A 15,440-nucleotide genomic window follows, 5' to 3' on the forward strand; every position below is an offset into this window, starting at 1 on the left:
AGACAAATTAGTCCATGTTCAATGTATGACTCTGTTAGTCCACAGTCCAATGTATGACTCTTAGATGGGGGACCTTGGACAACTTGCTTGTTTTTTTTTCTTTTTCTGTCTTTTTTAAATAATTAAAAAAAAAATTTAAATCAGCCTCCAACTGAATTTTTTGTCAATGGTATTCCACAACTTCATTGGCATGTGGTTTCGTAATTGTTGTAAAGAAATAAAATTACGAGTAAAGTGGCAAAAAAAAAAAATCTCCTGAATTATGTTTAAATTTTTAAATAAATTTTTTGAAATATATTTTGTGCATAATACTATCATATTTTGTTGATAAATGGGTCAGGACTCTTTTTATTAAATGAACACAATATCATTTTTTTATTATTGAATTACACTTAATCCATTATTTTAATTAAAATAAATTATGAAAAAAAATTCATTTTAATTTGATGACATATTCTTCATTGAATTTGCATAAATTTACTTTTACTTTTTAAAATTAATTATTTAAATAAAAATATTGAGTAGAAAATTTTTAAACAATTAAAGTATTTTCTTAATTTTTCATGAATATATTGCATGAAAAAAGATATTTTTTATTTAATTTCATGAATATATTGTATGAAAAAGAAGATATTCTTTTAATGGTAAAAAAGTTTAAACCGAGTATCATAAGTTTTATCGTAAATAGTAAAATTTTAATAATAAGTTAATCATTTTAAATTTACAACTCTATTTATTTTTTTCTCATTGGAATGTTAAGACCATTTTTGCACTAAATTGATTCATAGGTCACTGTTTCTGGTAAATAGTTGACAAACGAGTAATATCACCTCTATTATGCAGTGTGATGACAAAATAGTAATAAAATTACCGTTCATTATATAATATTATAATAATTATATTATTTAGCTCTTATGCATTAACAATGTTTTCATGTAGTGTTAAACCCTTCTTCTTCTAGAACTGAACTACAGGATTCTGAATTAATAAAAAATTCAAAACTTATTGTAGATGAAAATGTTCAAATTCAATTTAACAAATGGATTATTCCTCCGGTTAGTGCTTATAACATATATAAAATCGAAATACTTGATACTGTTGATCGATGAGCAATTAAGTCCATGGAACAAACAATGCAATTAAATAGTCAGGATTCAATAATTAAATTATTGTCTCACTGGGATCTTCAAAAACATATGAAGAATTATAAATATATACATATTGGTTTAATATATACAAATTGCCTTTATACCTTTAACTTTGTTTAGCATGAATACATGCATTCAGGCAACAGTTATGTTGTGTTCAGTGTGCAGGAATGAAATAAAATGCAAGAGGGAATGAAATGAGAATGAGAATAGAATGAAATGGTCATTCTCATTTTCATTCTATTGTTTGGTTGTAAATATGTAATGTGTATGAATGTAATGATAATAATCATTCTAGTGTTTGGTTAGACCAATTTAAAATTTAGAATGAAATAAATTTTAAATTGAATTTTCCAAAATATCCTTCTTAGTAACAAATAAATTAAATTAACAACATGACATTCTCTAATAATTTTTTAAAATAAATGGTGGTAGTGGCTGTGGTGGATGGTAGTAGTGGCAATGGTGGATGGTGGTAGAGGAGGAAATCGGTAGTGGTGTAGGTGGTGGTGTTGGAAGGCGACGACGGTGGCAATGGTGGAAGGCGACGGTAGTGGTGGCGGCAGCATTGTTGGAAGACAGCGATGGTGGTGGTGGAAGCGATGGTGGAAGCCAATGGAAGTGACTGTGATGGTGGTGGGAGGTAGTGGAGGTGGTGGTGGAAGGTGGAGGCTGGGGAAGGCAATGGTGGTGGTGGAAGGCAGGGACGGTGGTGGTGGCAGTGGTGGAAGACGATGGAAGAAGGCGATGGCGATGGCGATGGCGATGGTGGTGGAAAGCAGTGGTCGTAGTGGTGGTGGAAGGCAACAGTGCTGATGGTGGTGATAGAAAGCGGTGATGGTGGCAGCGGTGGCGGTGGTGGTGTAAGGCGGTGACAGTGAAAGGCAACGGTAATGGAAGGCGGTGGTGGTGGAAAATGGTAGTGGCGGTGAAAGGTGGTGGAAGGTGGTAACAGTAGTGAAAGGTGATGGATGCGGTGGTGGTGGAAAGTGGTTGCGATGTTGAAAGGTAATGGCGGTGGTAGTGGTAGAAGGTGGTGGCGGTGGCGGTACGTGGTGGTGGTGGAAAGCTGTGGTAGCGGTGGTGGTGGTGGTGAAAGGGGGATGTGGTTATGGTGGAAGGTAGTGGTGGTTCTTGGACTTAGAATATGAGGGTTTTTTGGAAAGTTTATTTTTAAAAAAAAAAAAATTAATTGGGAATGGAATGGTTATTCTATAGGTTTAGTTGTGGAATAAATTTTCATTCCTAGGAATGAATTTTCATTCCAATGGAACGACTGTTCTCACTTTAAATTGCATACTAAATAATAGAATGGTTGGAATGGGTATTCCATTTTATTCTATTCCTGCACACCAAACGCAGCATTAGAGATGCTAGATGTTTAGATTACCGCTATTTAATGATGGGTGCTTTGAAAACCATTTTGTGCCATGGACTGGTTTAATTTAATGTACATCCTAGTTTGAATTTATCCCCCCCCCCCCCCCCCCCCCCCCCCCCCTTGGAAAAAAAAATTTAGTAGCCTAATGTTTTTAAAAAGAAAAAAATTACTGGTAGTATTAGCCCCTAACTTTAACCCATCCAAACAAGCCCAATATCTGAGCCATAATTTTAAAACAAAGACACAACCAAATAGGACTAAACCAAACAAGCCCTAAACAATCACTAAGTCAAAGCACAGAACTTCAAAATTCCTAGTCTTGTACAAATCAGAGAACTCACTCCTTCCTTCTCTCCTTCTAAAGTCTAACCCTATTTCTTCTAAAATTTTCCAACTCTTTAATCTTTCGATCCCTAATTTTCCCTTGTTTAATATTAGCCCCTCATTAACAATTCCTGGATTCGCCCCTAGCAGTAAGTCTTCGTATTCAAACTCATAGGTATAATTTCTTACCTAGATTTGAAGTAATAAATGTAATTTATCGAATTCATTACAAGGTATTAAATACCTTATGTCCAAAGGCTAAAAAGAAAAGCCTGTAATGTCCCAGATTTTTTTTTTCTGTATTTTTTTTTTAATTTTTTTGTTATTTATTTTTTGCACCTCGTTTTGCGTGCCCGTGGGTCCCGAAGGCTGTTTCAGTCATTTTATGATCCAAGGGTTTAAAAAATATATTTTTAATTATTGTAAGTCAATTAGAGTTGACAGAATCATTTTTAAAATTTTTTCAGAAATCGAAATGATTTTTGGGCTCGGGAATTTATCCCCATTTTCTTATTTTAAATGATATTTTGTGGGATATGGAAGTTATTGTAGTCATTTTGCATATATATATATATACATATACGTGTATTTAAGTATTAGAAAGATATTTTATGGGATATGGAAGTTATTGTAGTCATTTTGCATATATATATATATATACATATACGTCTATTTAAGTATTAGAAAGATATTTTATGGGATATGGAAGTTATTGTAAGGGAAGAGCAATAACAAGGTGGTAACTTGATCAAATATTAATATCCATTAATATATTGACAAGTGGCCAATGAGAGCCATTCCTGAGTTCGCAAGACAAACCAATCCATCCATTTCCTTTGAGGTGAAGGTGATAGCTCTGGACAGATTTGCATTTGTGGTGAATGGCATGGTGTATGGGTCGAGACTCCAGATTGTGATAAGATTCAAGTTTGTGCTGCTAGTCAACTAAGCAATACTATAATGAAGGACAAAATACGCAGAAATATAAGCCAATGATGGATGTGGCAATCAAGTGGTTCCACTTGTCTTACATACACAAGTATTGAAATACCATTGAAATGAAAATAGTTCTCCTTTTTTTTTTTTTTAAATGCTTTTGCAATGTCTTAAAATATATATCCCATTATTTTTTGTAATTATTATGAAATGTTATTTTATATTTTAATAAAAAAATATTTTAAAATTTTATCCTTATCAATACAATAAAAATCTATTATAACTCCAGTACTATAAAAAATTGAATTTCTCAACCAGGTTAACAAGAATTTTATGACAAATGGAGTATTGTAATTTTAATTTAAGTTTAAAATATATTTTTCAAAAAATATATATATTTTTAAATTATATATATATTATTTTTAATATTTGGCAAAGAAATAAATTGATATTGAGGCAAATTCATTTTTTTATTCCTAAATATTTTTCAACAATTAAGCATCCGAATCAATGGAGTGTTAATGACATTACCTGTTAGGAATATAGTGGGGAGGTCCAGATTTGAAATTGGGTAGTACAATTATGAGATGAAGGTGGGGCCTCTGGACAGCTTTGCATATTTTGTTTTAACACATCTTCAACCAAAGGTAATTCCGTATGCATGATTACTCTTTATCAGGAAAAAGAATAGGAGTAAAGAAAAAAAATATACTCAGTATGTAATTGTAGTGAATTGTTTAATCGCACATCATTATATTTGTAGTAAATTATTTAATTAAATACATTTTAATTGATTTTTTTTTATAATTAATATAAATAAATGGAAGACTTACTTTTTTATTTATTACATAAATAATTAATTAGAAATAATAAGGTAACAATGTACAAAAATCATTTTTCTTTAAAAAAGATACACGATGATTTTAGTTAGAAATTATGCCTTCTTCAATCACATCAATAACTTCCACTACGTTACTGTTGAATGGACTAGATTCGTCCAAGTGTTGAGTGGACTAGATTCTTCCAAGTGTTGCTTTGTAATGGTTGGTCTAGCCGAATTATCCTATCAAAAATATATAGATTTACACTTGAACACTTGTTTAGGTTTTGTTTATTTGGACGTAAAACATCTTTTAAAAAATATTTTTTTATTTTTTAATATTTGATTATAGTAAAATATTTATAAAAAAATATATATTAAAATTTAACAAAATTAATTTATTCATAAATTTTCGGTAAGTTATTTTATATGTCCCGTCCTATGAACTCGATCTCAATCTTGATGTAAATTATTACCAGATATTAACAAAGTAAAAATAAAAGAATATTTTAACTGAAAAAAAATATTTTTTTAAAAAATATTTTACGTCGAAACAAACGGATCCTTAATGTGATCAATAACATAATGTACACTATTTTTTATTTTTTTATTTTTATTTTTTTAAACATTAATGTACACTATTTGATGGGAATCAATAAGACATAATTATCACTAAATCACTGAATCAGAAATGATGGGATATATATTCACTTATTAAGATTAGTTAGCATATACAATTTTGTAATTAAAATATGATGTATATATTTATTATTGATCCATATTATCGATTAGAATAATGTATATTTTTATTAGTAAAGATCTAAGTATTGTTTTTATTTTCTTATGGAGAAAAAATAATACGAGTAAAGTAATAAAACAAAAAATGCTTTACTCAACTAAAAAACCATTCTTACCATTTAAACGTTTTTTTTTTTTTTTTTTTTGGCATTTTGGGTATTTAGTTGTATGGACTCAAATCAAACATTTTTTATTACTCCACTTGTTTTGACATATAATTTTTTATTTCAAAATATTTTCATTTTTCAAGAAAAATATATTTATTTTTTGTATTTGACAAAAATTTAGGTCGAGTTCATTAGATGAAATGTATAAAATAAATAGTCGAAAATTGATATAAATTATTTTTGTTAAATTTTAATATTTTTATTAATAAATATTTTAAGACAACTAAATATCAAAAAATAATAACAGATATTTTACATAGGAGACAAATGAAATTTGCAAAAATGAATTAGCTAAAAAAAAAATATTAAAAAGTCTTTTTACTAAAATTACGAATTGGAAGTAAATTATAAGTATTTGCCATTTGATTGGGTTAGATCTTTTAGTTGCATCCCGTGGACATTATTTTCTTGAATGGATGTCCACTTTTTTTATAAATATTATTATTGCCTGATTTAAAAAATATCCCTACCCAATAGATTTGACACTATTTTGTTGCAAGGCTCTGTAAGATATGACAAACAGGAACCATACACACCGAGTACGGACCAGCTGCGATTTTATATGGATATGACCGACCGAATTAATTATGTGGTGTGGTGTGGTGTGGTGTGTAGATATGTGTATAAAGTCAGGTTGTACAATTATGAAATGAAAGGACCATTAGGGACATTTATTGGTTTGTACAATGAGACAAAGAAAGGACGTCCACAGGCACATGCATGTGACAGTTTCAATTATTCAACTCTGTACATTAGCCTCTATTATAGCCACTCCTCTCTGTCCCAGGTATGTCCGGAATTTATTTTTTTTTAATGATAATGAAGTTTTAATATATTTTGATTATATTGATACGACTGTTTAGTTAAAAAAAATAGTTTAAAAATATTATAAAAAATTAATACATTTAATTATAAAATAGAATATATTTTTTGAAACATTTCAAAATAAAAAGATAAATAATTATTTTGAGATGAAGGGAATATTGTAATATAAAATTGTTTTCGAAGTCTTGCAGTATTTAGTTGTACATGAAGTAGAAAACTATTTTAAGATAATTATTTAAAAATCAACAAGTTTGTGACCAGGTAGTATAAAGCTCCTACTTCTTAAAAGGAACCACTACTTTCCAACGAGAAGTCAGGGTTTCGAAGTGGAGACAATGTGTTTGAATCCCAACTAGAAATATATATATATATAAATTAATTTCTTTATTTTTAAAAAAATTAAATTAAGCAAAAATTTATACCATTTTTTATTTATAATTTTGGAAATATAAAATTATTCTGCAGATGCTTCCATAGCTGGCTTAATGCTTTTTGTAAATTTTGGACTACCAGACTTTGACGCGTCTGCTAATCTAACTTTTAATACTTCTTACCTTGTATGTGTGTGTATTTATATATAATTATTATACCCAACCCATCAATCTCGCCAAAAAAAAATAATAATAAAATAAAATAAAAAACTCACTCAGAAGAAGGGAATAAAAAAACAGTTCATTTTACCCATTGTTGAAAGTGGTTGATGGCAAATATTTGCCATTTTATTGGGCTAGCTTTTTTGGCTGCGACCATGACGTGATTGTTGTCCGGTCAGGTGAGAAACCAAATCGGAGCTAGTTGACTCCCGCGGAATGTAAAAGCCATGTGCAGGAGAAGGAAGAGTTCAGCAAGGGGGCATCCAACATGGAAAGCAAAGCAATAGAGTAATTTTCTTTTCTTTTTTCCGAAGGTTGGAGCTAATATATAAATAAAAAGAATTGTACACAGATAGCCTTTGGCCCAAATTTGTCCCCAGAGGCCCAAACAGGAACTAAACAACATTTTAGCGGCCCAGGGCCCAAAATGAAACCAAACATAAACCAACAATGACGGTTACATAGCCGTTAATGGTGGAATGTGGCACAAATCCGGCAGCCAAGCTCTAACGGAATCGAAGATCATTGGCTTCGAGCCTTCAGTCCGGCGGCCGCGACGGAGGACGACAACAAGAGGGAGGAAGGTCCCAGTCCTTGAGGATGTGATGAGCAGTGATGGAATGTATAAAAATCCCCAATTTCAGGATTGAGGTAATGCTATTGAAAAGCCTAGATCGAATTGAATTTTGGCGCAACCTTGCACCACGAAAAATACCAGCATTTCTCTCCTCCCAAATGTGGTACACCAGTGCTGCAAGGGTAACGCTACACTTCACCTGAAAGAAAGTCCAAATTGGAGAGGTGAAATAGCATAAGAAGAGCAGGTGTCCCTTTGCACAGCAATAGAGTTGGTCTGCTGGAAAGCAATATGGAGGACAGGAATTCAAATTGAATTCCTAAAATATGAGAGAAAATATGTGAAAAAATAATTTTACTGATTAAATTAGTTAAAAAATAATAAAAATGAGTGAATTATCATAATGCTTCATAATCACACAAATGCAATGACGCACCATTACTACTAATTAATACACCCAAGTAAAATATACTTCATTGAAAAGTATAACACTAAATCGAAATCAACAAAATTGATGTTATGGTTATGATTAGAGAAAAATTAATTTAACTAAATTTTTTTCAATTACAAATTTTTGATATTATAGTTGGACTTTATTTATTGTAGTGGCACAAAAAAAAACTAATTAAACAGTATAATATTGGAAGAGAGTTTTAAAGGTCTAACCATTTATTATTCGGACAACACAACCACAGCCGATAGTAAATCAAAGTTAGGTTTTCATTACTTTGATCCAAATTTACAAGTGACTATTGATTTCAAGGCTCTCAAGTATGAATGGAGCAACTTAAAGAATTGGCAGCCCCATAGGTCGGTCAAGACATTGAAATGGGCTATTTGAATTCTTGGTTGGTGCCCCGTGTGATCAAGGTCCCAATCCATTGGACCATATACAACTAAATAATTCTATAACAAATATTACAAATCGTTTTCATCACGTTCCCAGTTCCACATATATGATATTTATTTCCCAAAATTGCATTCATTATCAAACCTCAATATCTCACTCCAAAAGAAAAAGGTAAAGCTATATTATAAAACTTTTTGAATTACAAAATCATATTTTTTTTTTTTTTTTTTTTTTTTTTGTAATTAATACTCTGACTTTCCTTCTCTCCCAAGCCCTAACAAACAAAATAAGGTATTACTTATCTCAATTTTTCTCTTCCATCCAATTAAACAAAAAGAAGAAAATGTATAATCTCTTTCTAGGGATGTCTCATTCATCTCTTCTTCTCTTCTTTCCATTCAATTTTCTTCCTTTCTACCACATGAAGTATTAGACATTTTCACTTAAAACACTACCAAATAATATATATATATATATATATATATATATATATATATATATATAAAAATAAAAAAGTGATCTTGAATAGCATGCTTCCATTTTTCAAACATAAAATTAAATCTCTGAAGGAATTTTTTCTGAAAGTTAATAATCTTCTCTATAACTTTGTTGTCAAATATTACATCTTCTTTTTGCCTAAATTTCCTAACAAGAAAAACTTCAAAATAAGGGATTACAATTTCTTTTTGCCTAAATATCCTAACAAGAACAATTTATAAATAAAAAAACGTAGTCATAATAGAAATTTTAAAAATATCATAACACCATGACTTCAAAAAAAAGAGAATAAAAAAGGATAAAAGACAGAACAACAAAAAAACTTGCATGGACCATTAAAAAGCAGATTAGGAAGATACATTTGAAAGGTAGCATAGAGAAATTTTCCTTTTAAATTCTAGGTTCAATTAGGGATTGCTCCAATTAAGAAAGAGGGAAAATATCCAGTAAGAAGAAAGAAGGATTATGCGCTTGGCAAACACACATGGAGAGGTGCATATGATGAAACAAATTATCCTCAGAGGCACATAGTTTTCAGTCTATGCCAACAAAAACAAACATACAGACATACGTACCACCATGATATATATCCATGTCACGATGGATAGATATATAATCCTGTACTGCAGAGTTTATTCAAGGAAAAGAAGGTAATGAAAATGCAAGCATCATTTGGATGATTTGGAGGTTACCAAGGCTACTTGTTCTAGCAACAGAAGTTAATTTGTGGAGGTTGCTACGTCTGTAACATTACACAGACCTGAAATTAAAACATGAATTCGTAAATTGAAAAGATTGGAATAGAATAAATAACTTAATTAACTTACAACTTTCGCATTGCCTACTCACAATTGTTACAAAATGACCATTGAGACTCAATCTGATTAAAAAAAAAAAAAAATTTGATAATAATAACAATAATAATAAAATCGTTTTGAAATGACCACGATGTTCCTCACTGACTTCTATATATTATAACACACACGGAATAAAATGGAAGGAAGAAATATAATTAAGAGAGAGAGTTATTAAGTGGTTTAAGACATTTGGCCTTTTAGACATTTCACATCTTTTGTGTGTGTGTGTGTGTGTTTGTTTTTTTTTAAAAAATTCTACCGTAAAGGTATGGGTAGAGTTCAAAAACCCATGTGTTATATAAAATATGTATACCAAAAGTGGTGATATCTCTTCTATGTGTGTGTGTGTGTGAAATGTGTGAAAACTCCTTTGAAGGAACATTATAGTCATTTCAAAAGGAATTTGCAACCTGAATAACTCCAAACTCGAAAACCTCCAACTTTAACGAGCTAAGCCTGGACAACTTCAAATTGACTCAATTTATTTGCAACCCTACTTGCAGCAATTGGCTGTCATTTTGGTTAATTTGATCTGTCCCTTAGTTTGGATTATTGAAAAACGGGATTGTTATTTATTATCCTTCAAAAAATAAAAAGATTTGAAAAGAAACAATAACAACTTATGTGACAATTTCATAATGCCTAAAATAATTCTAACATTTTAATATAAGAAATTTAAAAGACATTTGGATCTCACCTTTACATTAGGATATGATAGTTCTTTTTTTTAAACAAGAACCGTTATCAATTTTTTCTTATTAAAACTAATTTATGCAAAAATGAGCTATCTTTTCTGTAATGTTATTATTTATTTATTTTCTATTTTTTATTTTTCTTTTCACTTCTATTTATCCAGACCTGCATTGTCTAATCAAGTTTTCCCACACGGTGAAAGAAAATTCTCTCTTTCTCATACTCCAATACTGAAGTCCAAAACAGTTTATTTGTTCACATCTGGTTGAAAATTCCACAATCCCACACTACGGTGAAGACTCTCCGTCTTCAGCCGCATCGCCAACACCTTCCCAATGGTGGCCACCGCTCGTTGTTGTTGGTCCAACCACACCTAAAACCGCCTTGAAAGTGGATTTTGTTTTCCAAATGGGGATCTTAGTAACTAACAAATCGACCTCCTAAACACGTACAGAACTAGTGGAAGATGGGAAGGATTTTAGAGAGAAGAATGGAAAGGATTTTAGAGAAAGAAGAATGCAAAAAATTATATGGTTAGGTAGGATTTAGGAATGGAGGACGGGGTGGAGCAACTGGTAGCAGAATGAAAGACAGATCAGTGGGGAAGATGAGCATCAGTCGTGAGAAAAAAGAGTGGGTTTTAGAGACAGATTGTTATGATATGACATAAGTTTTTAGAGATGAAATTCTTTGGTACAAGGATTCCATCCATTAGCCCGTAACCAAATGGGCTTAGATCCATGTTTAAATTTTTTGGGTTTGAAACACGTCTAAATTTTATTGGGCCACGACCCAAGAGAAAAGTTCGCTCTCATAGGCCGGACCCGATTTGTTGTTGTTTTTCTTCATAGTTGTGGCAACAGTAAGTTTTGTCCTTTAAACTAATGTCAAAAGTATGAGGTCGCATTTTAACCTGTGTTAATGTATTTCCAATCATAATTTCAAGTATCTCATGATACTACATATTTATATATATCAATTCTCATTCTCATAATTCTCTACATACCTCTCAAATCTGATTCTCACGAGGCTCTGCATAGCTTTCTATCTTCATTCTCATCTCAATTGCTAATTGTTTATACCCTTATTTTCCATTTTCCAGTTGAAGATTACCTAGGTCGATTTCAATGGAAAGGTATTACAGCGTTCTAGTGAAAAGTCTTACAACACATGGCAGCCAAAGAAGCAAGCAATTACAAGTGGTTACATGCAAAGTCATGGGACACATAGCAGCCTACAAAATGAGTGGTTACATGCAAAGTCATGTGACACATCCTAGGAAGTGAGCGGTTACATGCAAAGTCATGGGACACATGGCAGCTTACGAAGCTGGTCGATTCCAATTAAAGGTACTACGACATTCCAATGGAAAATCTTGGGATACATGGCAGTCAAGGAAGCAAGCGGTTACATGTAAAGTCATGGGACACATCTTAGGAAGTGAGCGGTTACAAACGGTTATATGCAAAGTCATGAGACACATCCTAGAAAGTGAACGGTTACATGCAAAGTCATGGGATACATGATAGCCTAGAAAGTGAACGGTTTCAATGGAAAGGTACTACGACATTCCAGTGGAAAGTCTTGGGACACATGGCAGCCAATAAAGCAAGCGGTTACATGCAAAGTCATGGGACACATAGTAGCTTAAGAAGCAAGCGGTTACATGCAAGCTACCATTACTCAACTCTCTAAATAGGGCATGATATTGTAACTTAGAAGGCCTGCTCAACGCCAATCAAACTACGCATTTCAATACAATCTTCATGTTTTGCAATGCACTTTCAATATGATTAGTCTTAGTCCTGCACTTTACTAATAAAAGGCAGAGAGATTTTTTTTAGAATTTTAGATTTTATTAGGGTTTGTTACTATTTTCATTTATTTTATTAAAATTTTATTTAAGATAATAAACTACTATATATTAGTGGGATAGGTCCATACCCTTGCCAAAGTGATAGGGAAAAAGCTTCATCAAATTTAGAACCCTTTTATGAAATTGTTGAGCGCAAACTGGTAGTACCTGAAGGACAGCATGCAAAGAAAATTTTTTAGAAAAAATTACAACAGTGCACCTTCAAGAATTAAACAATAAAGTAATTCACAATGCAGGAAAAATGTTTATATGAGAATTGAGATAGAGAAAATACATCCAAGGATCATATGCTTTTATTAAACATTGACGATGAAACAAATTATCCTTAGAGTTAGATTTAAAGATATACATTTCAAATTTTCCTTAAATGCCAGGATGGTTACTGCAGAGTACAACTTACTCTAAGAAAAGAAGGTAAATGAAAATGCGACATAAGAATGAGTTTGGGTGATTTGGAGTTTATCAAGAGCTACTTGTTCCGGCAACAGAAAAGTTAATTTTAACAGATCGTCAGGTCTGTAAAACAATTAAAACATGAATTTGTAAATGGAAGAGAGTAGAATAGAATAACCAACAGTTGTAATCAATGCTTGGAGACGATGAAACAAGAACCTCATTACCTTCGAAATAGCCGCGTGAAATTATTGCTTGATACATATCTTTAAGAACACTTTCCTGGATGTTCGAAGCTATCACATTAACAAAGCATAGTTGATATATATCAAATAATTAAAAATTCTACCTGTAAACAATGTCTAAAAATAGATTTCAATATCTGCCACCATATATATTCTAGAAATATGAATAAGATTCTAATACAACAACTAATAATATACTTCAATAGAATTTTATGAAATATGAATTATAAGATTTAACTTTCTAGCATTATAATATATTTGAAAAAAAAAAAAAAAAAAAAAAAGAGAAAAGAAAAGTAGTTTTGTTTGTTTACTAAATATAATCATCCCTTTTTAATAGTGTGTTAAGCAATATTACCAATTTACGAGGCAACCTCCGTCAATCTCGGACATCGGAGTCTTTCTGAATATTTCAAGAGAGGCAGTGCTCCTGCATCTGCTTTCACGGAAATTAATTTAGTCATCCACACGAGATCAAGTCGTTCAAGTTTCAGAAATACCCCTGCCTCAAAATGCAAGGCCTTGCCATCATATGCGTTAACAAGCACAAGCTCTACTAAACTGGGCAGAGTTTGAAGGAATTTTAATGGATCCTCTGTCAACCTTGAGTCGTTCAAACTTATTGTGATCAAATGTCGAAGTTTAGAAATCCAACAAGGGTACTTCTCCAAATGCCCAGTCAAGACAAGACGTTGTAGAGAATCAGGTGGAGATGAAATATGTTGTAAATCAATAATGTCATTCCGAGTTACACTTGAATGCAAAGATTCTTTCCGTCCTCTTTTTTTCACGTTATCCATGCTTAATTTCCTCAACTGCCTTACCATTATTAGCTCATCAACTAGGCTTCCTCCATCATCATTTGCCAGGTCCACTAACTTTAGCTCTTGCAAGTCCTTTTAACAACCAAACCCTTCTTGTATCTTTACTCCACAGTATTTAGTTTTGCAGGTCGCAACAAGATGTCGCAATTTATGTAGCCTATTGATCTCAATAGGTAGCATATCCACATGGCTGTTTTTCAGATCCAACGTCAGTAGGTAGCGTAGCCTGCCGATTAACTTAGGAAGAATCCTTACTTTAGTTTTTCTCAAACCTAGATACCTCAAATGGAGTACATTTCTCACTTCTTCTGGCACACAATCTAATGTCGGGGCATCTTCAAAATCTAAAACCTTCAAAAGCTTGAAATTTGACATTAATGTGCCTATGAAAGACACTATCAATTCGTCACTTTCAAAAGTAAAGACAGAACGTGTTCTAGACTTACTAATTCTATTCATAACATTATCGTCTGTTGTGTTGTGGATAGATAAGCGTCTAAATTGTCCATCGTCTGAAATAGAGTTATCTTTTGCCAAAAGTACTAACTCCTCGTCTTCAAACTAACTCCTTGTCTTTGAAGAGGATGATCTCACGCATTATATCATGATCTCAACATGGGTGAATTTTTTTACGAACTTGTTTGAAGGCAGGCAACATTTGAACCAAACTCTTGCGAACGAGCTCTTTCAAGTATTCTTCTGCAACCTCTTCCACTGTTTTACCTCTATCTTCTTTTACAAAACCTTCAGCTATCCATAAACAAACTAGTCTTCCACGTGTAATGGAATAGTCTTCTGGAAATTAATATGCTAAAATACAAGAAACAAACTCTGAGGTGGTGGAGCAAATCAAGATAACTAAATAGAATAATCTTCTTGACATCTGCCAAACAAGGGTTACTTTTCAACTCAGAACCAAGTCTATCATGAAACTTTTGCCACTCCAATACCGTCTTATCTTTGGTTGACAATAGACGACCTATCGTCATAATAGCAAGTGGCACTACATTATATTTTTTAACGATTTCATTAGACACTTTCTTCAAACTCCTCAGGACAATTAGATTGGAATGCCCTTTTGCAGAAGAAATCCCATGCTTTATTGTGTGGCGGGCCCTTTGATTTGATAAATCTTATTAAATTTAGATTCTTGGCTGAAAGTAGCCACATCATTGTTTCTCGTAGTTATAATTACCAGACTACCTTTATTATCATCAGGTTAAAGCATTTTTTATGAAATTCCAAAATGTTATGTCCCATAAATCGTCAAAAATAACCACATACCTTTTTGTAGTAAATTCTCTCTTAGCTTGCCGATTAGCAATGCCTCGTCCATTGTTTCGGTTGCATTGGAATCAGCTTCACAAAGCCTCTTCATTACAGTGCTCAATAGCTCATTTTTGTTGTATGATTGAGAGACGGTTATCCAAGCATGGCAAACAAAGTTACGAGATGCAATTTGGTCATCGTAGATTTTCTTCACAAAAGTTGTCTTTCCAAGTCCACCCACACCAACCACTGAAATCACCCTCTTTTTGATGATACTTCCTCCGCCATCAAGGTCATCAGTTTAGCTCGTCGTGTTTCGATTCCCACCACTTCAGCTTCGTCAAGGAAAAGTGAAGCCACTCGAGG

The 15,440-nt window shown here is 32.2% G+C and overlaps 1 protein-coding gene across 1 annotated transcript; it reads right to left on the reverse strand.

Moving 5' to 3' along the window:
* Positions 1–7,531: 7,531 nt before the first annotated feature.
* On the reverse strand, positions 7,532–15,183 carry LOC132314426 (putative late blight resistance protein homolog R1B-17). Its single transcript, XM_059813294.1, has 5 exons — positions 15,090–15,183; positions 14,443–14,600; positions 13,348–13,877; positions 12,491–12,542; positions 7,532–7,768 (listed from the first exon to the last, which is right to left on the reverse strand). The coding sequence occupies exons 1-5, from the start codon at positions 15,181–15,183 to the stop codon at positions 7,532–7,534; spliced, it is 1,071 nt and encodes a 356-aa protein (XP_059669277.1).
* Between the last annotated feature and the right edge of the window lie 257 nt (positions 15,184–15,440).

This window comes from Cornus florida, unplaced genomic scaffold (genome assembly GCF_030987335.1).
Source record: "Cornus florida cultivar Cherokee Brave unplaced genomic scaffold, ASM3098733v1 CherokeeBrave_3.0.0_Hap2_Chr06, whole genome shotgun sequence".
In the NCBI taxonomy this organism is placed as follows: domain Eukaryota; kingdom Viridiplantae; phylum Streptophyta; class Magnoliopsida; order Cornales; family Cornaceae; genus Cornus; species Cornus florida.